Raw genomic sequence first — 23,491 nt, forward strand, 5'->3', positions numbered from 1 at the left:
TGCTCACAGCTGTCTCCTCAGACACATGCTCACAGCCCCTCCTCAGATACATGCTCACAGCTGTCTACTCATATACATGCTCACAGCCCCTCCTCAGACACATGCTCACAGCTGCCTCCTCAGACACATGCTCACAGCCCCTCCTCAGACACATGCTCACAGCTGTCTACTCATATACATGCTCACAGCCCCTCCTCAGACACATGCTCACAGCTGCCTCCTCAGACACATGCTCACAGCCCCTCCTCAGACACATGCTCACAGCTGCCTCCTCAGACACATGCTCACAGCCCCTCCTCAGACACATGCTCACAGCTGTCTACTCATATACATGCTCACAGCCCCTCCTCAGACACATGCTCACAGCTGTCTACTCATATACATGCTCACAGCCCCTCCTCATATACATGCTCACAGCTGTCTACTCATATACATGCTCACAGCTGTCTCCTCAGACACATGCTCACAGCCGTCTCCTCAGACACATGCTCACAGCCCCTCCTCAGACACATGTTCACAGCCCCTCCTCAGACACATGCTCACAGCCCCTCCTCAGATACATGCTCACAGCTGCCTCAGACACATGCTCACAGCTGTCTCCTCAGACACATGCTCACAGCTGCCTCCTCAGACACATGCTCACAGCTGTCTCCTCAGACACATGCTCACAGCCCCTCCTCAGACACATGCTCACAGCTGCCTCCTCAGACACATGCTCACAGCTGTCTCCTCAGACACATGCTCACAGCTGCCTCCTCAGACACATGCTCACAGCTGCCTCCTCAGACACATGCTCACAGCTGTCTCCTCAGACACATGCTCACAGCCCCTCCTCAGACACATGCTCACAGCTGCCTCCTCAGACACATGCTCACAGCTGTCTCCTCAGACACATGCTCACAGCCCCTCCTCAGACACATGCTCACAGCTGTCTACTCATATACATGCTCACAGCCCCTCCTCAGACACATGCTCACAGCTGTCTACTCATATACATGCTCACAGCCCCTCCTCATATACATGCTCACAGCTGTCTACTCATATACATGCTCACAGCTGTCTCCTCAGACACATGCTCACAGCCGTCTCCTCAGACACATGCTCACAGCCCCTCCTCAGACACATGTTCACAGCCCCTCCTCAGACACATGCTCACAGCCCCTCCTCAGATACATGCTCACAGCTGCCTCAGACACATGCTCACAGCTGTCTCCTCAGACACATGCTCACAGCTGCCTCCTCAGACACATGCTCACAGCCCCTCCTCAGATACATGCTCACAGCTGCCTCAGACACATGCTCACAGCCCCTCCTCAGACACATGCTCACAGCTGCCTCCTCAGACACATGCTCACAGCTGCCTCCTCAGACACATGCTCACAGCCCCTCCTCAGATACATGCTCACAGCTGCCTCAGACACATGCTCACAGCTGTCTCCTCAGACACATGCTCACAGCTGCCTCCTCAGACACATGCTCACAGCTGCCTCCTCAGACACATGCTCACAGCTGTCTCCTCAGACACATGCTCACAGCCCCTCCTCAGACACATGCTCACAGCTGCCTCCTCAGACACATGCTCACAGCTGTCTCCTCAGACACATGCTCACAGCTGTCTCCTCAGACACATGCTCACAGCTGTCTCCTCAGACACATGCTCACAGCCCCTCCTCAGATACATGCTCACAGTCCCTCCTCAGATACATGCTCACAGCTGCCTCAGACACATGCTCACAGCCCTTCCTCAGACACATGCTCACAGTCCCTCCTCAGATACATGCTCACAGTCCCTCCTCAGATACATGCTCACAGCTGCCTCAGACACATGCTCACAGCTGTCTACTCAGACACATGCTCACAGCTGTCTCCTCAGATACATGCTCACAGCTGCCTCAGACACATGCTTACAGCTGCCTCCTCAGACACATGCTCACAGTCCCTCCTCAGATACATGCTCACAGCTGTCTACTCATATACATGCTCACAGCCCCTCCTCAGACACATGCTCACAGCTGCCTCCTCAGACACATGCTCACAGCTGTCTCCTCAGACACATGCTCACAGCCCCTCCTCAGATACATGCTCACAGCTGTCTCCTCAGATACATGCTCACAGTCCCTCCTCAGATACATGCTCACAGCTGCCTCAGACACATGCTCACAGCTGTCTCCTCAGACACATGCTCACAGCCCTTCCTCAGACACATGTTCACAGCCCCTCCTCAGATACATGCTCACAGCCCCTCCTCAGATACATGCTCACAGTCCCTCCTCAGATACATGCTCACAGCTGTCTCCTCAGACACATGCTCACAGCTGCCTCCTCAGACACATGCTCACAGCTGCCTCCTCAGACACATGCTCACAGCTGTCTCCTCAGACACATGCTCACAGCCCCTCCTCAGACACATGCTCACAGCCCTTCCTCAGACACATGTTCACAGCCCCTCCTCAGATACATGCTCACAGCCCCTCCTCAGATACATGCTCACAGTCCCTCCTCAGATACATGCTCACAGCCCCTCCTCAGATACATGCTCACAGCTGTCTCCTCAGACACATGCTCACAGCTGCCTCCTCAGACACATGCTCACAGCTGTCTCCTCAGACACATGCTCACAGCTGTCTCCTCAGACACATGCTCACAGCCGTCTCCTCAAACACATGCTTACAGCTGCCTCCTCAGACACAGTTGCTTCCTCACAGTAGAGTAGGGCTCTGGACCCCTGCAAAGCTGATAGCCAGATGGTCATTAAATATCCCTGGGTCTTCAGGTAGGACAGGCCCCAGGAAAGCAGAGTGAGAACTAACTCTGTAGTATATCTTCGTTTGTACTAGGGCCGAACACTCTAAATGCACCTGATGAAATTATATATTTGTTAAAAATAAAACAACAAAACACTCTATTTTCTTCAAAGCTCAAAAGCGGTAATCAATAAAGATCACACGGAAGTTAAACAAGAGACTCCTTGGAGATGAAGTCTAAAATCTAAAGTGGCATCTTAGCCCTTAATTTATTTTGCATTTCTGAGTTGCCACTACAACTTCCAGTTAGAAGTTACAACAGACATTAGCAGGGAACAAACGCTGCTGCCCGAGGCAAGAAACTCCCAGGACGGCCACATTGCTAGCAGAGCAACAGGAAAACAGGTTCTTTCCCTTCCCATGAAACACACAGCAAGTGCTAGCTTGCACACAGTCTCCTGGGACACAGTTGGAGTTGAGGGACCCCGGTGAGCAGGTGCTGTGTGCGCTGGAGGAGCCGTCAAGCTCTAGGCGTGTGGCCCCACTGGTATTACCCGGGCTCTTTTCCCTCTGGAAACTGGAACAAGAATGCCATCCCTACTGTTTAAGGAACCTTAAAGCCAGAAAAGTGAATGCAAAATGATTTATAGACTCTAAAAAGCTAGGTAAAACTTGACAACTAGTCAGTGGAGGCAGTTGGTCATTGAATGAATGAAAGACTCTAATCCACATGTTCTCCAACCTAATGCCTACTGCGGTTTGTAAACTGGTTTTAAACATACCTGCTTCTTTTTTTCTGGGGAGTTGGCTTGCTGACTTCCAACCCCTGCCGCTCATAAAACGCTGTTAAAAACTGCTTCCAACTGACTTTCGTGGTGGTTTTAAGTCCAAATCTGCATGAAACGAAAACAACAATATTAAACAGTTTTTCCTATAATACCCCACGGATTAGATACTTAATATTGAGTAGAAACCAGCTGCTACAAATTTATATGAAGTTTCGAATCTATGGCGAACAAAGTCATTTTGTAAAATAGCACCACAGACTGAGTCTTTAAAAGCAAGGGGAAATCAGGTCTTAGCACCCTGCGTTGCCATATTCTGTCAGTGGTGGCAAGTTCTGCAGAAAGAAACAAAGGGAATTAGTTAAATTCTGATCTTCACAAGATAATATTTTTGAATTCATTACTTGAAGAATTCAATGACCTTGGTTGGCAGGGTGATGGCTTTTAAAGTGCTGGTGACCTTAGCCTGTCATTGTTTACTGTATATAGTGAAAAGGAAGGTACAGTGGTTCTGGGTAGACCTTGCAGGCTGGGGTGGGGTAGGGGGTGGATAGCCCGGTGGCAAGGTATTTAATTAGTATTTGCAAGGCCCTGGATTTAATCCCCAGCCCTGCAAAATAAATAATAAATACGTAACAATAACAGTAACAAGGGTAGGCCTTGATTGTTGGCTGGCCCAACACCAGCTCACAAACCCTTCCTTACACGTGGAGAGAGCCACTGGTGGGCACTGTGGCTACGAAGACAGGAGCCAGCACATGAATGGAGCCGCAGAAGCTGGAAAACCCACTGGGCCCTGCACTGGGCGTCTCCTGCCACACACTGGGATGGTGTTCCCAGTATTGGAGGCACTGGGCTTAAGGTCTTTGCCATGGCAGCAACATAAAGTGATACACAAAGTTTTTTTAAATTTTTTATTTTTGAGATTAGTATTACATAATTTCCTTTTTCTTGCTCCTCCCTCCAAACCTTTTCTTGCTCTCTTTCAAGGCCATGATCTCTTTTTTGTTCACTAGAAGTTGCTACCTGCATATATGTATATGTAGATACATATACATTCTTAAATATAACCTGTTCCCTCTGCACAATGTTACTTTAATGTATGCTCTCAGGGCTGACCATTTGGTAGTGGATAAGCAATTTGCGTGCTCTTCCCTGGGGAGGACTGTTTCTCCCACTCTCAGCGTCCCTTAGCTGTCTGTAGTTCTTTGTGTAGGGCTGAGGCCTCGTGGTCTTTCCCCTGTCCACTTTAGCATGCCTATCGTTGTTCTTGGTCAGCTCATGTGTAGGCAGCCAACTCTGGTACCTACGGCTCTAGGAACTTTGCAGAAGAGGAGGAGGAATGACTGTAAGAGACAGAGACTCAGGAGTTTGCTGTGAGACTGTGTCTCCAGGTAGTCTCACCGACATGACAGTGTAATTAAAGCTTCAGTAAGAATAAATAACTGAAAATTGGTCAAACGTGCACTTCTAAATTGACATGGTCCTGTGAGTCAGGGCCCCAAATCATGGAGTTAAAGATGCCAGTGGGGACATCCTAAAGTGAGAGGAAGTGCAAATCTCTGTCCCTTCGCTTGCTTGTGTGGAGACCTTCAACAAGTGGCTTCCTTTCTAACTGCTCACGGTGAAACCACGGCAGTGTCAGTCAAGGAGGCTCCGAAAGGATAAAGACAACAGCTGCAGCGCATGGGGGGCAACATGCAAGTGTGTGATCACGTGCCTCCGCTTCCTGGTGGGTCAAACACTAGTATCACACACCCCTCCAACGCAAGAGGGCAAAGAGCCCACACAGAAACATCACATCCGAGAGGCCAAAGGCAGCATGAGGCAGGCTGCTTTGCTTTACAAATCTGCATGGAAACTGGACTGAAAAACTTGAATTCTTGGCCTACATCAGCGGTTCTCAGCCTTCCTGATGCTGCGACCCTTTAGTACAGTTCCTCACATTGTGGTGAGCCCAAACATAAAATTATTTTCGCCACTACTTCATAGCTGTTATGCATTGTAATGTAAATATCTGTGTTTTCTGATGGTCTTAGGTAACCCCGTGAGAGGGTCATTCAAATCCTAAAGCTGTCAGGAGTCAGTGTTGAGAAATACTAGCTTACATTGATGATATTTACAGGAAGTACAGGAAGTAGAGGGGGTTTGGGCCTGCTCTGAGCCGGCCCGCAGCACACAGGGTAGGATAAAAGATACCTGCTTGCCGTGGTTCTAAAGCTGAGCCAGGCCACCAGGCCTCGCTCTGGCAGTAATTAATCTCACTCGGCCCTGGGTGTTTTCTTTCATTACTGTCTACAAAAATACCTTGAGAACTGTCAGGCTCACACCTGAAAAGAACAACCTAAAGGAGTGACTGTCTTCGTCCCAGAGGTTTGCAGACCTGGGAACCATCTGTGGCTAGGGGATTAAGATCCTGAGTATCATTTGGCCCCAAACCTTACTGGTGATGAGGTGTCCACCAGTCCATGGTCACCGCCTACTGCACGAACTATATCTAAATCTGCCACAAGGCTGCTTCAGGACAAGAATGAATGCCCATGCTGCACTCCCATTCGCTAGGTCACTGCATGCAGATCTGTTCGCTGCCAACCCTACCTTCCACCTACTGACTTGTGCCCCCTGTGGCAACAGGTTAGGCCTCTGGGGCAGCAAGAGTCCACTTTAGAAATGTCATCATTGTCACCAGACACAGGACAACTGATGCCTGCTCCATCATAAATATTTCAAGTGAGTGAGAGGGGGGCTGGCTGGTCACAGAGGGTAAGGATGTGGGACGAGGGCTACTGGTTGGCTTAATAGAGGGAGACCCAACCCTCACTAAGAGTCTCTGTTCAAAGTTAAGCAATTCTGAGAATGTTAATTACATGTTTAATCTATGATATATGCACACACATACATACATACACACACATATATATGCACACACATACATGCACACACATATATACATACACACATACATACATGCACACATACATACATACACACACATGCATACACATATATGTATGCACACACATACATACACACATACATGCACATATATACATGCATACACACATATGCATGCGCACACATATATACATGCATACATGCACACATACATACATACATACACACATACATACATGCACACATACACATACCTTGATGTGCTTCCTTTTGTGCTTTTTCCCTCTTTGAACAATTTGAACTGTGGCGGACAAGCCATCAGTCATATGAATGACAACTGTTAGATCTTTTTCTACATCTGGCTGCCCCAAGTGGGAGCTCTGGCAAACCAGTCCCTGAGAAAACACTGGACCACCTCCAGGAGAGCTAACTATTGGTACTCCTCCAGCCACTTAGAGGGACACTTCAGCCCAGTACTGGCACTGATGCCGTGGCTCCTGCTCCAGACACGACAGCATCAGCCATCAAAACCTCTGTGTAGGATAACGGCTCTCCAGGAATGCTCCAGGCCCACAGTTCCAGTGTGGACTGCTGAGACACCCAGCCTCATGAACTGAGCAGCTACCAAGTTCTTGGCATCTCTGGTGTAAGAGAGCCATTGCTGGACTACCCAGAACCAAACAGTGCAAGCTGATCTAATAACCCCTTTCTCAGATGCTCATTCTATTGTTCAGTTCCCTTAGAGAACCCTATTAAGTTATCAGCATTCTGTATTTTCATTTCACGTTGTGTTTTCTCTAGTAGACTGGTACAGAAAAGCTACACGGTGGCCATACTCACACAGAACAGAACATGACAAAACTCAACACGCGTGGTAAAAGAAAAAGCTTTTGGCAAACAAGGAAGAGAAAAGGAATTCCTTACTAATGCAAGGAGGACCGCTATGGAAAGCCCATGGCTGACCTGATGTGCACCAGGCTGGAAGCCGGGGAGAAGGACGACAAGGGAAAACTGCCTAAGCCAGTGCAGTGGGGCAGGAAAGAGAGGAGAGACACGGGCACTGAGGCAGTGGGAGAGGCCTTCATTCCCGCGACTTGTGACTGTCAGGCTCAGAAAACATCAGCCGTCTACAAAGTGACCTCACTGAAAACAGACTTAATGAACATTTTCACTTGTATATTTCTGCATCAGAAAAACACCAGCTCAGCGGTTAAGAGTGCTGGCTGCTCTTGCAAAGGACCTGGGATTCAATTCCCAGTACCCACATGGTGGCTCACAACCATCTGTAACTCCAGTTCCAGGGCATCTGACACCCTCTTGTGGCCTCCACACACATCAGGTACACATGTGGTGCACAGACATACATGGAGCCCAAATACTCATAAACATAAGATAAAATAATAATAATAATAATTTAAAATCACTTGTATTTCTAATTATTAGCCACAGATAGCTGGAATTGTAACTTTTTTTGAGACAGAGTCTCACTGTGTAGCTTAGGCTAGCCTGAAACTCACAGAAATCTACCTGCCTCTGCCTCTACCTCCTGAATGCTTGGATTAAAGATGTGCACCATCACATCCAGAAACGTAACATTTTTTTTTTGGTTTTTCGAGACAGGGTTTCTCTGTGGTTTTGGAGCCTGTCCGGGAACTAGCTCTGTAGACCAGGCTGGTCTCGAACTCACAGATATCTGCCTGCCTCTGCCTCCCGAGTGCTGGGATTAAAGGCGTGCGCCACCACCGCCCGGCCGTAACATTTTTTTTTTTAAAAAATCCATGTTTAAAATGTTTTTTGTTTTTGCTTTTTAATTCTGGAGAGATGGCTCAGCTGTTAAGAGTGCTTGCTGTTCTGTCAGAGAACTTAACTCTGGTTCCCACACCCACATCAAGAGGCTTCACGACCACTTCTAACTCCAGCCCCAGGGGATCGTATGCCTTCTTCTAGCCCCCAAAGGCACTGTATCAATGTGCACACACCTACCCCCCCACAATAACATCATTAAAAAGAAACACATATAATTGTATCTGTGTGTGTGTGTGGTGCTAGGAGGTGGCTGGTTACAAAGGACAAGAGTAAAAGCCATAGCTGTCTATCTCAACTGAGGGAGCAATTGCACAATGCACCCTTGCCCAAACTCGTCAAACTACACACCAGAGAATGGCATGAAAGTCAGACTTCAATACAGCTAGGGGAAAGAGGGCAAACATACAAGAGTGTAAACGAAGTTCATGAACACACTTTAAAAGTAGCCACATGAGTATTTTTTAATGGAAAACTGTAAACAGAGACTGCACTTTCATTTCCCTGCTGCCCAGACCTGAATAATCACGCAGAAACTATATTAATTACAATACTATTTTGCTGATGGCTCAGGTGTATTTCTAGCTAGCTCTTACATCTTAAATTAACCCATTTCTATTAAGCTATGTATTGCCACAGTCTTTTGCTTACCAGTAATGTTCTGGCGTCTTTCTCCTTTGGCAGCTACACGGCATCTCTCTGACTGCCTACTCTCTATTTATCTCTGTTCATATTTTCCCTCTGGCATTACTCTGCTAAACCATTGGCCAAAACAGCTTTATTCATCAACCAATAAAAGCAACACATATATAGAAGGACATCATCAAACAATGCACAAATGAAAGGGCTCAGAGGGGAAAGGTGTTTGCTGCCTGGTAACCCAAGTTCAATCTCTGAAATGAAAGGAGGACACCAATACCTACAAGTTGCCCTATGACCTACACATATGCATGGGGAGGGGAGGGAGGGAGGAGGAGAGAGTAAGAAAGAGAGAAAGAGAGAGAGAGAGAGAGAGAATGAAGAACAGGCAAATCAAAACAAGAAACTCTGCTGCTGACTATCAATTAGCAAAGATTCCAAAGCCCCGGTGTTAAATGCCTGCCAAGATGCTCTCACGAGCCTCCCCTGTAAGAATAAATTAACACCTTTCTGCAGTGCTTTTCAGCAATATGTGATATATACCTTAAAATGGTTCAAGCCCCTTTGACTTGAGGGATGACAAAACGCATTTCAGTTTTTTAAATAGAATGAGAAAGCTTCAGATGCAACAGTCTGTGAGAAAACAGACCATAATTAAACCTCAGATGTTTCCAGCTATGAATACATGAGAGAACGTACATGTGCGTGCGTGTACTCACAGATTCGGAAATGACGTCGAAAACGTATTAGCAACAGCTATCTCTGGCTTTATTAGCAGGAGCCACCTCTGGCTATAGTAGCAGCACAATTTCTGACTATATTAGCAGCGTCTTTCACTAGCTATTACGAGCCCAGGTAATATACTTTTTCCTTTATGGTTTCCCTGTTTTCCTCTTGGAACACACGTGGCTTTCTAATTAACATGAATAAACAGAGCTTTCAAAAACAGACCATACTTTCCCTAGAATTTCCACGGAGAGCACTATGAACCTGAGTCACGAAGAGACTGCGCCCTCTACACGGGGCTGCGGATCAAACCCTGGGTCTTGTACACACAGACCGCGGGCCATGTTCCTGAACCTGGCTTTTGTCCTCTCTCCCGCACTCATGGAGCCTTTACTGCCCCAGGCAACCCCTGCGCTGGCTCCTGAGGTGAGAGACAACACCAGTTCCCTGTGTGTCCAATACCCTAGGGACCAGGGTGGGGACTTAGGACATCAGATACATCCACCATGCAGAAGAAGAAGAGACAATGGGTGCATCACATTGTGCTAAAAATTGCATGGCTGGACAAAGAACAGAAATCAGTCCCTAGCCACGTGGGTCCAGGGTCTTTATTAGGAGGACACAGCAGGAGTTCTGCCCAGGATGCAACATAAGTACAACAGTGATGAGGGCAGGAGGAGGACGGCCAAAGGAGAGGTCAGGACCGCCATGGCTGTCTCTGGCCCCTCTTCAGCGCCTAAAGCTTTGACCTTGTCCTGCTTCCCCTCTCCAGTCTGGGTGGTCTTGTCAGTGCCTCCCCCCTACTAAACCAGCTACATAGTCTGGGCACTATGCAATCTACACCTGTACTGCTGGCCTTGACTCTGCTTCTCGTAGCTGCCCAGCAGCAACACTGTGGTTTTGTTCTAATGAGCATCACCTGTTCTCTCTCCCGCCTACAACTCCACCAAGCCCCTTCATACACATGGCAAGCCTGGAAGGCCCTTCCCTCCACAGGGAGACCAGAGTGGCCATTGTCCTAGGTGTAGACAGGACCTTCTATCTGCCCCTCCAGCTTCCCTGCTCTTTGCTCTCAGGCCAGCTGCCATGTGGCCCATCCTCTGGCTACTCCCAGGTTTTCTGATATCTAGGTGTGAGGTGAGAGGCAACCATGGTGTATTGCTTGGTTTCACTGTCAGGACAGAGACCGCGTTTCTTTGCCGAAACCCAAGCTCCTCCTGGAGCACTCCTACAGCTGCAGATTAAGGGAGTCACCATATAACACCAAATGACCGGATGCTCACGCATATGAGGATTTCTGGCAATAACAAAGGGGCCACAGGGTGCTTAGGTAGGACCTGAGTGCAGCCAGGTCTGCTTGGCTCTGGAGATCTATGCAGAAAGCCCCAGGCAGAGGGAACAGATGCCAGAGTTGACCCTTTTATGTAGAAATTTGAGGCCTTTGCCCAAGAAACAAACAGCCTAGCACTCAGACCCAGAGTCCCTGGGTCAAGAATGCCTCTGGGTACCCATGGAAAGCAAGCTTACAAAATAGCCAAGGCTACAACTGAGTTTTCTCCTAGCAGAGGCTCACAGAGGTGATGGGTGAAAGCCAAATTCATTTCCCAGAAGGCCCTTTGAGATTATAGGCTTATCCTGTAGTTGCTTCACTGGCTCCAAAATATGTCATGAAGATCTGGATTGTCTGTCAGTGTGGAGCCTCGTACTGGCTGTGCCTGAGATGAGAGCGACAGGGACAGGAAGAGCCCACAGGGAACAGCACCTCACATCGGAAAATGTAATGCATCCCGCTTCCCTGCTTGCCCTCCTTGGGCCAGGGAAGACCAGAGCAACTGCTGAAGAGTGAAAAGATGGGCTGGTTCCCAGCATGTGTCCACTGAAGTCACCTGGCTCCTTGGGCCTGGGACAATGACTGTGGATCACTGGATACGGAGTAAGGTGATGATGCAGTCACACTGGAGGTCCATGAGGCCCTGACATCACCTGGCAGTTTCCCAGTGCCTCACAGCAAAGGTAGACTTCCATGTCGCCTTGAAACTGCTGCCCCACCTGAATTTGTGGGAACAAATAGGAAGGGACCCTGACACTCACCGAGTGATGTCTTGTTCTCGTGTGCCATGGCCGTCACACTGGACACTTGTAAGAAATGAATCATTGTGGGGGCTATTTTCAGTTTGAGGTGCATTAGAGCCCCTCAGAGAGTCATGGGTAAGCAGGAGACACTGGGCCCATCTTCCCTAGCAGAAGCCAGCACCTGCTTCTCTAAGCTCTGTCAGTTTGCCCTAGGTTACAGGCAGTCTATGGGACAGGTCACAGGTCAGAAACAGAGGGACTCTCAAGGCCCAGGATGTGTGTTAGAAAAGGTTTTGTGCCCTGATTGCTCTTCGAGCTGATGAGGGAGGGGGACTTGATCGGGGGAGGGGGAGGGAAAAGGGAGGCGGTGGCAGGGAGGAGGCAGAAATCCTTAATAAATAAATAAATTTTAAAAAATAAAAAAAAGAAAAGGTTTTGTGACCCGAACCAATATGATAAGGAATCTGGGGAGGGGGCACGCTAGGCACTGAGAAGATTGTACCTCATGGCGCACATCACAATGGGGAGGGAACTCAGGGGAAGAGAGGTCTGATTACAAATACAAAACCATCATTTTGTGCCAGCTCAGATTCGCCGGCCACTTTTGCCTGTTCTCTAAGCTGATTTCCACTTGGTAAGGTCACAAAGTAAACTGCTTTGCTCTAGCTGCTCTGCAGCTCCTCTACTCTATAAAGTAAGGATCATCAAATGAAGGAAAAATTACCCTGGAGGCTGCAGCCAGACACCTGAGTCCAAAGGGGTGGAGAGGATGCCATGAAGGTCCACCATCTGGAAAGTGCCTAAGGACTTAGGGTCTTGGAATAGTCCCTTTAAAGTAAAAAGCTGCCAGGCCTTATGCCATCAATCACAAACAAGGGGACACGTGCTTGAGTTGGTCCAGTGATTCCGATTATTCGCATAAGGAAACACCTTTGCTGGGCAGTAGATGGTTGCAGATGCTCTAGGCGGGAGGGAGTCTGCTAACCAAGACATCCGATACCACTGCCTTTCACTTGTATCTGGTGGGGGTGGGGGGTGGGGACGGACTGTGAATGGGGTATCTGGGAAGACTCAGGACTGGGTGCTTAGTAGACATAGCAAGACAAGATCTGCCCAGGTAAACACAGACCATGCTGGTAAGATCAGAAAATTTAGACTATGTCTGGTTTCTCATGATGCTCTGAGTCCAGGGTAGATAGTAGTCAAGGATGCCTTCAGTTAAAAGCAAGAGAAATGTGGGCACAACAATGTGGACCACATGATCCCAGCACTGCTCCTCACAGGCACGTATGACTCCATTCCTAGCCCAGACCCCAGCACAGGTAGCTCGTGGTAAAAACCCAACAGGGCTCCCCTCATAGGGATGATGGATTAATCCCGAGTCTTTAGCAGTCACCATTTAGACTGAAGAAACAGGGTTACGGACAAATAGCTGGCAGCATGGGGAGCCGGCATTCTCCCTAAAGCCATGATGGGAAACGAATGGGTTGTCTGTATTCAGTGGATAGGCCACTCCAGACGGGCTCCACAGAAATGTTTGTGCACAGTGGAAATCTAACCTGATGTAATAGCACAGGGAATGCAGGTTCGAACAAATTGTGATTTAAGGTATGCAAATCAAAACCAGCTGGGTAACAGGGCTTGCTGTCAAGCCTGGTGACCCAAACTCACGTGGTGCAAGGGGAGACTGACTCCTACAAGTTGTCCTATGACCTCTACATCTGCTGTGCAATGAGCAGGCAGACACACATGTGCACGCTCACACACACACACGGGAAAATAATTATGGGTGAGCCATCTTAAAAACAATGGAGAGAAACGATAATTTAATAAATAACAACAGGAAAATAAATCATCGATTTGGAAAAAATTTTAATTTAAATATCCAATTTATATTACAAGTGTTTAATTTTAGGAATGAGACATGGGCTAGAGCGAGCTTCTAGCCCAAGCTGAGCAGGAACGGTGAGTGACAAATTCTAAATGACAGAAGACATCCAACAAGAGAAGATGGATGTGTTTGATTATATTAAAGTACAAACTTTGAGACGCTGGAACATCATGTTAATGAAAAGGAAAGAGCAAGCTGAGGGAGTTCTCACACAGACAGGTTCTCTTTGGATGCATACATGATTATAAAGAATTAAACCTGAAGGTGATAAAATCCACTTTAAATCCTTCCGTTTGGGCCATTAGCCCATTAGGACAGGAGGAAGACTCTCACCACGGGAGGTAGAGTCACAGCAGGTTGGCACCTGGAGGCGGCCAACCTCAGTGTCAGCCCCAGAAAGACAAATTAAGACAATAACAGGGCACCGCTTCGTGCCTCATACATGATCAATATTTAAAATGACGTTAATGTGCAATGCGGGAGAGGAAGCGAAACTGGAACACTCACAGCCCGTGATGACAACATACACGGCTAGGGTGGAAACTCCACGCGGTGATGTGTGCCCTTAGCCCACAGCAAGGTCAGCCGGTATGCAGCATGCTGTGCAGTGGCCAGAACAAGAGAGGTCCTGCCTAAGGAGAGAACCCATTCCCCAAAGCGGCCCTCTGGCTTCCTCATGTGCGCGCCTGTGCTGGAACTGCTGTGTAACCCTATCCTCTGAGTCACACAGCTACCGTCTGGGGGAGTCCAGCAGCACCCTCTTGCAGAAGGTCCTCCCAGCTGGGCTGATTGGCTGTTTGTGCCCTGATGGAGGGCGGGAGATTCTGAGACCCTCACCTGAGCGTCCAGCTCCTTACCACCTGTTGTTGGTAACTCTGCCCTGACTGCACGTAGCTAGAGTGCACAGGGAAGACTAGCCTCCCCACCTGTGCAGGGGGAGGGGACACCCTCATCCCTGCTAGATAAAGGCTTTCCCAGCACTGCCTGTAGGGGTAGGCACGTGACCCTCACCTATGCTCTGTAGGAAGCCTGATAAACTCATTGTTTCCCCAGAGGACCTCAAGAGAAGGGGGAACCAGAAGGAATTTTAGCAACACGAAAATGGAGAGAGGGGTGGGGAAGGAGAAGAGAATTATCTCCAATCTTCAACAAGTTCATCTTAAACCAAAAAGCAAAACAACCACTAAAAAGAACAACAGGCACAGTGTCATCAGCGAAGATCAGAGGAGAAATACGCCTGAGTCTAGAAAATGACAGAAAAAGACTGTGAAGCTAAGACTTGGGGTTTTGAAAAGTTAAACGAGACTCCTGTTAACTCAACTAAGGAAAAGAGAAGATAAAAACAAAAGCCTGGGAAAGCTAGGCATAGTGGTACATGGCTACACTTCAGGGTCCAGGAGGCTGAGGCAGGAGGATTATGGGTTTGAGGCCAGCCGGGGCAACTCTGTGAAATCCTGTCTAAAAAAAACCTTTTCGAAAACTTGGCCAGTAGAAGCCATCTGACAAACACAGTTGGAAAAGCACCGCAGTGTTTCAACACTAGAGGAGACTGGGGATTCGTGATTCCTGAAAGATGGACGCACACACCTTCAGGTCTATGCGCAGGGACGTGGGTGTCACACTGGGTGGCTGTCCCATACCTGAAATGCTGTTCGATTTGAGATTGTTTAGAGTTTGGGAATACTGGGGAGGGACCTCAAGTCTAAATACAAACTGTCCATGTGTTTCGTACACGCTTACAGATTTGAAGCTACAGGACACAGACAGACCTGAGGCTACACGACACGGTTCTGTTAGCCTGCATTTCGACTGGGACCCTCACATATCACATCAGAGTTCAGAAAGTTTCAAGTTCAGAATCACTTCAAAATGTGGATTTTCTTTCTAAAATTTATTATTGTATATGTGGGGTGGGGGCGTGCCTCAGGGCATGTATGGAGGTCAAAGGGCAATCTTGCAGAGCAAGTTCTCTCTGCCCACCTGTAGGTGGGCTCTAGGGAATGAATGCAGGTCAATCAGGCTTGAGCATCAAGTACCTTTACCCACTGAGCTGTCTCCATAGTCCAGAATTTGGATTTTCAGGCTGGAGATGCTCAACCAATACATAAATAATGATGCAGACACTGGGGCATTCACTTTGCTCTTGTTCCTGGGAATTCTGGGTGAATACCATAAAAGGCCTCAGAGAACTCCGGGTCTCTGAAGAAGAGGCCCTACCAAGAAAACATGGCGGCCATCTGCATCTCTAACATACTCATTCTATGCGCCTGTGGTACTCATCACTTGGCAGGTCACCCCAGCTGGGATCTATTCATTGTCTATTTCATCATTTTTAGCACCTACCATCGTGTCTGGCAGAGGAAGGCACTTGGTAAATGTTAGCAGAATGACATTTCATGCATTCATTAAAATGATAATTTCCAAGAATATGAAGCCAATAGGAAAGGTGTCTAAGACAGTCATTTCTATTTTTAAAATCAAAGCAATACTGTGGGTGTACCTGACTACAAATGCAAAAGTTTCTTATGTGTGTGAAGGAGAGCGTGGGGTGAGGGGGAGGCCCATCTTCTAGCTGTTTCCATTATTCTTATTAAATTACTATTACGGATTTTGAGACTGAGAAGGGGCTCTATATGGCCTCCAGATATCCTAGAAATAAGTCCTAAAGTTGGTTGCCAACAGAGTTGTTTTCTGAGTCATTGAGCCACTCCCTGGGATCAATGTGCTACTTGCTTTGGAAATCCTCAGTGGGGTTCCCCTCTGCCATGCACAGTGCTATCAGAGTGCCCCGAATGAACCCAGTCCCTCAAGGTGGTGTGCCTATACTTCCTCAGGACACTTTCCATCAGCTTCTGCCTCACTGCCCTGAGGGAAGGCACTCTGTGTGACATGGCAGAGAAAACAAGACTACTTCTGAGCAGTATTTTTGTTTCTGCATGCCACACTCCCACCTGAATGGCACAGGTGTTCCTTGCAGCGATGGCCAATCCTGGTGTCAGGCAAGGGGTAGAAGAGACTGAGCATTTTATCATATCAGAAAGCAAAAAGGCTCTCAGAGACCATAATGGCCCCAGCAACAAGACGCGGACACCAGTGTGAAAAAGTCCCACCAGCCAAGAGGGAACAATGGAGTCTCAGCAAGTAGGACTGTAACAAGCTGGGCATGGTGGTGCAGCACTCAGGAGGCTGAGGCAGACAGGTTTCAAGTTCAAGGCCAGTGTAAGCTACAGGGTGAGACCCTGTCTGAGAACATTAACCAGGGGGAAGAAGGAAAGAGAGGAAGATGGGGGGGGATAATTATAATGAATGAGAACGTATGAAATACATTTAAATTTGAGAATTTGTAATAATTAAGAAAAGGTTATTAGGAACTGGGCAGTAGTGACACACACCTTTAATCCCAGCACTCGGGAGGCAGGGGCAGGTGAATCTCTGTGAGTTCGAGGCCAGCCTGGTCTTACAGAGTGAGTTCCAGGATAGACTCCAAAGCTAGAGAATAAAACCCTGTCTTGAAATAACAAAACAAAAAGAAACCAAACAGGAAGGAAGGAAGGAAGGAAGGAAGGAAGGAAGGAAGGAAGGAAGGAAGGAAGGAAGGAAGGAAGGCAGGCAAGCAGGCTATTAGGAAAAGATTCCCATTGTTCTCTGTGGAAGAGTCTGGTGAACCAACTCCTTATTTGAAAAGCAGCCACAGAAAGGCCAAGCAACAGCGTTTCTCTGTGGATTGTACTTGGTTTTGTTGGATTTGTGTGGGGTGTGAGCAGGCTATGCACCCATGTGGAGGTCACAGGACTTCTGTGCTACTTCTCACCTTCCACCTTGTTGGAGACGGCCTCCTGCTCATGTCTGCATTAGTCTGGGGGTTTCACAGGACTCCTGTGTCCTTCCATCCCACCATATCAGTGCTGGGTCACAGATGCGTGCTCCTGAGTCCAGCTGTATGTGGCTTCTGGGGATCTGAACTCAGGTCCTCACACCTGTGCTGCAAGTGCTTTACATGCTGAGCTGTCTCCCTAGTCCCCGACTTTCTTATCTAACTGTGGAGATGGCAAACCCTCATCACAGAAGCACCGCAACATGGCAGAAGAACAAACAGAATATTACCATGGTACCATCTCTGGGGAACTATGGGATCTACGTGTGATTGACAGTGACAGCTAACATGGACAGGGAAACAGGCAGCCCACACATCTCACCAGTCTGTGGAGTAGTATTCCCTGAAGCAGATAAAGCCACAGCCATGGCCCTCAGAGGTACCAGTTCAGGGTGGGTGGGGGGCTACAGGACGGAAGGGGACCTTAGGAAATGGTGCGGTGGGTTATAACAACCAAATCCAGGCTGGAGGAAAACTCCAAGGAACATTTAATCTAGCCTTGTATAAAAGGAACAGGTGGAAGGCAGCCTGCAGATGAATAGGCAATCAAGGTGTGCTTGCTGGTATTATGTAAAGTTAACACAAGCTAGAGTCATTTTGGATGAATAAACTTTAATTGAGAAAATACCACCACCAGACTGCCCTGTGGGCAAGCTTGCAGGGCATTTTCTTGATTGACATAGGAGGATCCAGATCACTGTGGGTAGCATCACCCCTAGGCTGGTGGTTCTGGGAGCAATAAGAAAGCAGACTGAGACCACCTTGAGGACCATGGCCACTGCCTTCGTTTCTGCCTTGACTTCCTGCAGTGATGGAGTGTGATCTTAAGATGAAATAAACGCTTTCCTCCCCCTGGTTGCTTTTGGTCACAGTGTTTTATCACAGCAACAGAGATCTAAGATGTGAGGTGACCCACAAGTGGCGATGTGCGGGAAGATTTACATTCTGACTCTCCGAAACTGCAGCGGCTGCACTTGAACCCTGGACAGACAGTTCTCAGTAAGTGACAATTCTGTCCTGTCTGGAGACTGTCTTCGTGATAGAGGGTGTGCATCATTTGGAGGCACCTGGAAATGAGAGGCCCGATGTTTCTCAGATGCCGGAGTTGAGGCAAATGAGCAGAGGCACAAAGGTAGTGACCAGCAGGCACCTGGGGGCCCTCAAAGCTGGGGATTGAGCTCGGGAGTGGATTTGTAGGGCTTTCTCTTTGCCTTTGATTATGTGGGGAAATCTCGGTGGCACCAAGTTTAAAGCACTAAATAAAAAATAAACGAGGTTCTTCTGTGTTGTCTTGGCTGATGTCTGGGGGGAAACCTGTCAAGAAACAATAGGATTCTTACCTTTTCATTAACTGGATAAAAATCTTTCTCGGTAACTGGTATACGAAGGTGTCAAGGACAACCTTCAGGTAATTCAGCGAGACGTAGCCACCTTTGGTAGGGTCTCCTGCGCTCAGGGCTTTCTCGATCTTTAAATAAGACTTTGAAAGCTGCAAGGAATTAAAATTCGGGTGCGGCACTCAGTCAAGTCAACATCCTGGAGCCATGCAACCACAGCACTTCTGTTTTTCTTTTTAAACCGAAACCTCCCCACATTCCCATCTCCGAAAGCTGATCAAAAAGGTTACTGTGGCGTGTACTGAACCCCAAATGTTTAATGGATGAGCCCACGACAAACAACACCCTGCTTGCAGCTGACAAGCTTCTCAGGGAGGGAAGGCAAGGACGATGGCTTTACCTCCGACTGCAGCACTAAAAATACTGCGCGGCTCTGCCAGTGTGGCGCATCTTAATACACTTCCAGCGTTCCCTACCGAGAGCCCACGCCATGCACTTCTGATAAGTCAAGCCAGCAGATTTGCAAGCTGGGAGCATTTCATTAAAAAGAGAAGTTGCTTTTGTGGCGTGGAAATTGATTAATATAAGGATTATATAAACATAATAGACACTGCATACCTCATAAATCATGGTTTTAAAAGGGGGATGATTATAAAGGAGCAAACCAGCTTTCTCCTGAGACTCTGAGGATGCATGAGGTTGGTTCAAAGCTGGTCCTCGTGACTCATAAAAACCCTGTGGGCACCGGTTATCATTTATGGAACACTGCTATTTATTATTAGCTGATCACTATATTTATTTTCAACCATCTCAGTTTGTCTGAATTCAGTTTTTCCTGCTAAATGGAAAATAGAATAACCATCAATTTGGCGTAAGAGGCAGCTTTCTCTACAGGTGTCTGGAAATGGACACACGTGTACAGGAGGCTCCATCCACCCAGGGAATAAGAAGTAGGTTTGGAAAATGCTCCTGAGCGGACACAGCAGTGGTCAGGATCTTGAAAATCCTCAGAGGGATTAGGGGGATGCACAAGACCCACATAAAGAGCTCTGAAGACTCTGTGGCATGTGCTTGTAATTTCTGCACTCCTCCAGAGGTGGGAAGACTGGTCAGAAAGCCTGGAATACACAGAGTGACAGATCCTGCGTCAACATGGTGGAGGGGAGAACCAGCTCTCAAAGGTTGTCCTCTAACTTCACACACACGCACATACATGTGTGCTCACACACAAATGCACACACGCGCGTGCACACGTACATGCATACACACACACAGAGATAAATTTTAGAATTCCAAATCTCTTAGAAAGGGCCTAAGCAGTCAGGTGGTGGTAGCACACACCTTTAATCCCAGCACTCAGGCGGCAGAGGCAGGCAGATCTCTGTGAGTTTGAGGCCAGCCTGGTCTACAGAGAGAGTTTCAGAACAGGCTCCAAAGCTACACAGAAAAACTGTCTCAAAAAAACAAACCCAAATCAAAAAAAAAAAGAAAGAAAGAAAGAAAGGAAGGAAGGAAGGAAGGAAGGAAGGAAGGAAGGAAGGAAGGAAGGAGGGGTGGGGCTAAGCTTCCAAGAAAGAATTAATAAAAAACTTCAGTAAGCTCACCTACTTCTTCCATGAGAGAGAGCTTCATCTGAGCCCCGGCCAGGGGGAGACTCACCCAGAGAAGCTAGAGTATCGTGTGGTGTGCAGTCTCCATGTATTTACTGGGCTAATAAAACCTATCCTTTTTTTTCCTGAAACTGGGTCTCACTCACTATATAGCCCTGACTGATCCGGAACTCACTACATAGACCAGATAGATCTGTCTGTCTCTGCCTCTGGAGACTGAGGATTAAAGCCTTAAGCTACCATCCAGCTAACAGAATCCATCTTAACATATCAGAGACCTGTGGGCTTCAAGAAGGCTTTCCAGAGCATGCTCCGCCGTGACTAGGAGCTCCTCGAAAATGAGTGAGTGACGTAGAAACAAAAAACACCACCACCACCACAATAACAACCCTCACTGTTTACTTAAAATATTAAGGTTTTGTGTAAGAAAAATACAAGCAATTCAGCACACCACACAAAGGAACTAGAGGCATGGGATATCTCACACTCCCAGCTCTATGCTCTGGAGGCTCCCAGTGAGGTCCTAAACTACAGAAATGATTTTACAAATGGCAAACATGCTACACTTTCGGGCTGGACAGAGGCTTTCGTAACTTAGCAATGGTGTGTTGAAACATTTTCCTAAGAACTAGTGTACACCAGTGTTGGTCTTTGGGGTAACAAACGGCTTGCTTGCAACAACATCACTGATAGGCCAGCAAGAGTTACAGCCAGCTTCCATCTTGACGCAAGTGGCTCTATGAACACCTCCCATGCCCATCTCAATGAGACTCCACCGTCTCTCCCTAGCGTCCCGCCCTTTTCTGTCTCTGCACTCAAGGCTGTGTTTTACAGCAGTGCGTGTTCTCTCTCATCCTTCTCCTCCACCAGGGCTAGAGGACTTCAAAACAGAAGCACTTAGGCTGGCTTTGCTCACTAATAGTGACCCAGAGGGCAACACAGATTTGGTGCGTGCCATTCGACATATCTAAAAGTAGATATACAGGAAACAAATATTCTAAGCAAAAGTCTCAAAATATAAAATGATGTTCTATGCCTTAGCAAAAAGACTAACGACCCTCAAATTCCCAGGGGAGAGTGAATCAGACAGGCAAATATGAGCAAGTCTAACTGTGTCAGGTACGGTGGCTTGAGTAACAGAACTCCATATGCTCATGGTGGGCGTGCAAGCGATTATGGGAAACAGGGTGGTGCTTCAGTTAAAACAGAACCATGTTCTAGAGCATCAACTGACAGCAACTCCATCCCTCGACGGGATTTCCAGGACACACAGCACCGTGTGCCACAAGCTATGCAAATACACATTTAGAGTGGGACCTAGTGACACAACCCAAATGCAACCACAGGAGAACATGTGTTCTACACAGTGTTCAGAGGACAGACACTGTGTGAAGTGACAACAGTGTGCAGGTGACAAAGAGGACAGACACTGTCCAGGGGGAGGTGACACAGACATTGCAGGAGATGAGATGATGACAGACACTGATCGGGGAAGATGACACACACACTATGCAAGGGGCGGTGATAACAGACCCTTAGTAGGGGAAGGCAACACCGTTGCAGGGGGAGGTGACACAGACAATGTGCAGGGGAGGTGACGCAGACATTGCAGGGATGGTGATGACATACTATGCAGGGGAAGGTGACACAGACATTGTAGGGGGAGGTAACAGATGCTTTGCAGGAGACCGACATGATGAGATACTGTAGGGGAGGTGACAATGGCACTACGGGGGTGGGGGTGGGGGAAGAGGGTGATGACAGTGTGCGGGGAGGCGGCAGACACTATGCAGAGGGAGGTGATGACAGAAGACTCTACATCTGGAAGGTGCTAATGCAGCTGCAGCTTAACTTGGGTGGATCATAGCCTACGTACAAACAGGGTAAAAACAGAGGGCTTTGCAACTGTGCCAACACACTTCTTCCAGAATAGTCAGAGCTACACAGAGAATCCCTGTCTCAAAAAACAAGAACAAAACAACAAATGAAGTGGCAATCAGACAAGCACTAAGGGGGCTTGAAAGAATCTCAAAGCAGAAAAATATCAGTACAAAGGGGTTAATGCAACCTGGAGCAGGAAACATCGGGCCATCAGGGCAAAGATGACCCAATACAAGGACACCTGGGAATCGTACTGAAGGAGTGGGGCTGGGGAAGAGGGCAGGACTGGGAGGAGGAGAAGAGAGAGGGACAAGGCATGTGTGGTTTTGTGTTATGACCCAAGATATCTGCAGACTCAGTGAGGCCTTGAAGCTAGATAGCAAAAAAAAATACACCCATGTTCCAAGAAGTGACATCAAAATGTGCCAAGTTAGGACAAGGCTCAGCTTTACTTTTCACATTTCAAGGGACAACACATAAGAACAGATTTGGGAACACCCAAATCAGCTGCAAGAGAGCCATCGGGATGACCGCATATTCCTCACAGCACAGCAGGGCCCAGAAAATGTGGGAAGAACACTCTGTTTGATGCAACCAAAGCACAGTATCGTCACGCTCAGCCAGACCTGACACGTGGTCTCCTCGGTGTGGACACAGAGGAGCAGAGCGTCCATGGAGGCACAGTATTGTCACACGCAGCCAGACCAGGCACGTGGTCTCCTCGGTGTGGACACAGAGGAGCAGAGCGTCCATGGACACACAGTATTGTCACACGCAGCCAGACCAGGCACGTGGTCTCCTCGGTGTGGACACAGAGGAGCAGAGTGTCCATGGACACACAGTATTGTCACACGCAGCCAGACCAGGCACGTGGTCTCCTCGGTGTGGACACAGAGGAGCAGAGCTTCCATGGAGGCACAGTATCGTCACACGCAGCCAGACCAGGCACGTGGTCTCCTCGGTGTGGACACAGAGGAGCAGAGCGTCCATGGACACACAGTATCGTCACACGCAGCCAGACCAGGCACGTGGTCTCCTCGGTGTGGACACAGAGGAGCAGAGCTTCCATGGAGGCACAGTATCGTCACGCTCAGCCAGACCTGTCACATGGTCTCCTCGGTGTGGACACAAGAGGAGCAGAGCATCCATGAGCCTTTCTTGAGGAAATTACCAGACAGCGAAATCCAGCCAAGCAAAAACTAAATCAGAATAAAAAGCAGAAATGCCAAAAGC

General features: G+C 48.1%; 1 protein-coding gene across 1 annotated transcript in view; it reads right to left on the reverse strand.

Annotated features, from left to right (window-relative positions):
- The window catches only part of Efcab6 (EF-hand calcium binding domain 6), a 199,839-nt gene that overhangs the window by 81,677 nt on the left and 94,671 nt on the right, over positions 1 to 23,491 (reverse strand). Inside the window, exons 10-11 of the mRNA XM_075963519.1 lie at positions 18,771 to 18,919; positions 3,527 to 3,637 (exon numbers count right to left, since the gene is read on the reverse strand). Coding sequence (XP_075819634.1) covers positions 3,527 to 3,637; positions 18,771 to 18,919 — 260 coding nt within the window. The remainder of the gene's footprint in view (positions 1 to 3,526; positions 3,638 to 18,770; positions 18,920 to 23,491) is intronic.

This window comes from Microtus pennsylvanicus, chromosome 2 (genome assembly GCF_037038515.1).
Source record: "Microtus pennsylvanicus isolate mMicPen1 chromosome 2, mMicPen1.hap1, whole genome shotgun sequence".
Lineage (NCBI taxonomy): Eukaryota > Metazoa > Chordata > Mammalia > Rodentia > Cricetidae > Microtus > Microtus pennsylvanicus.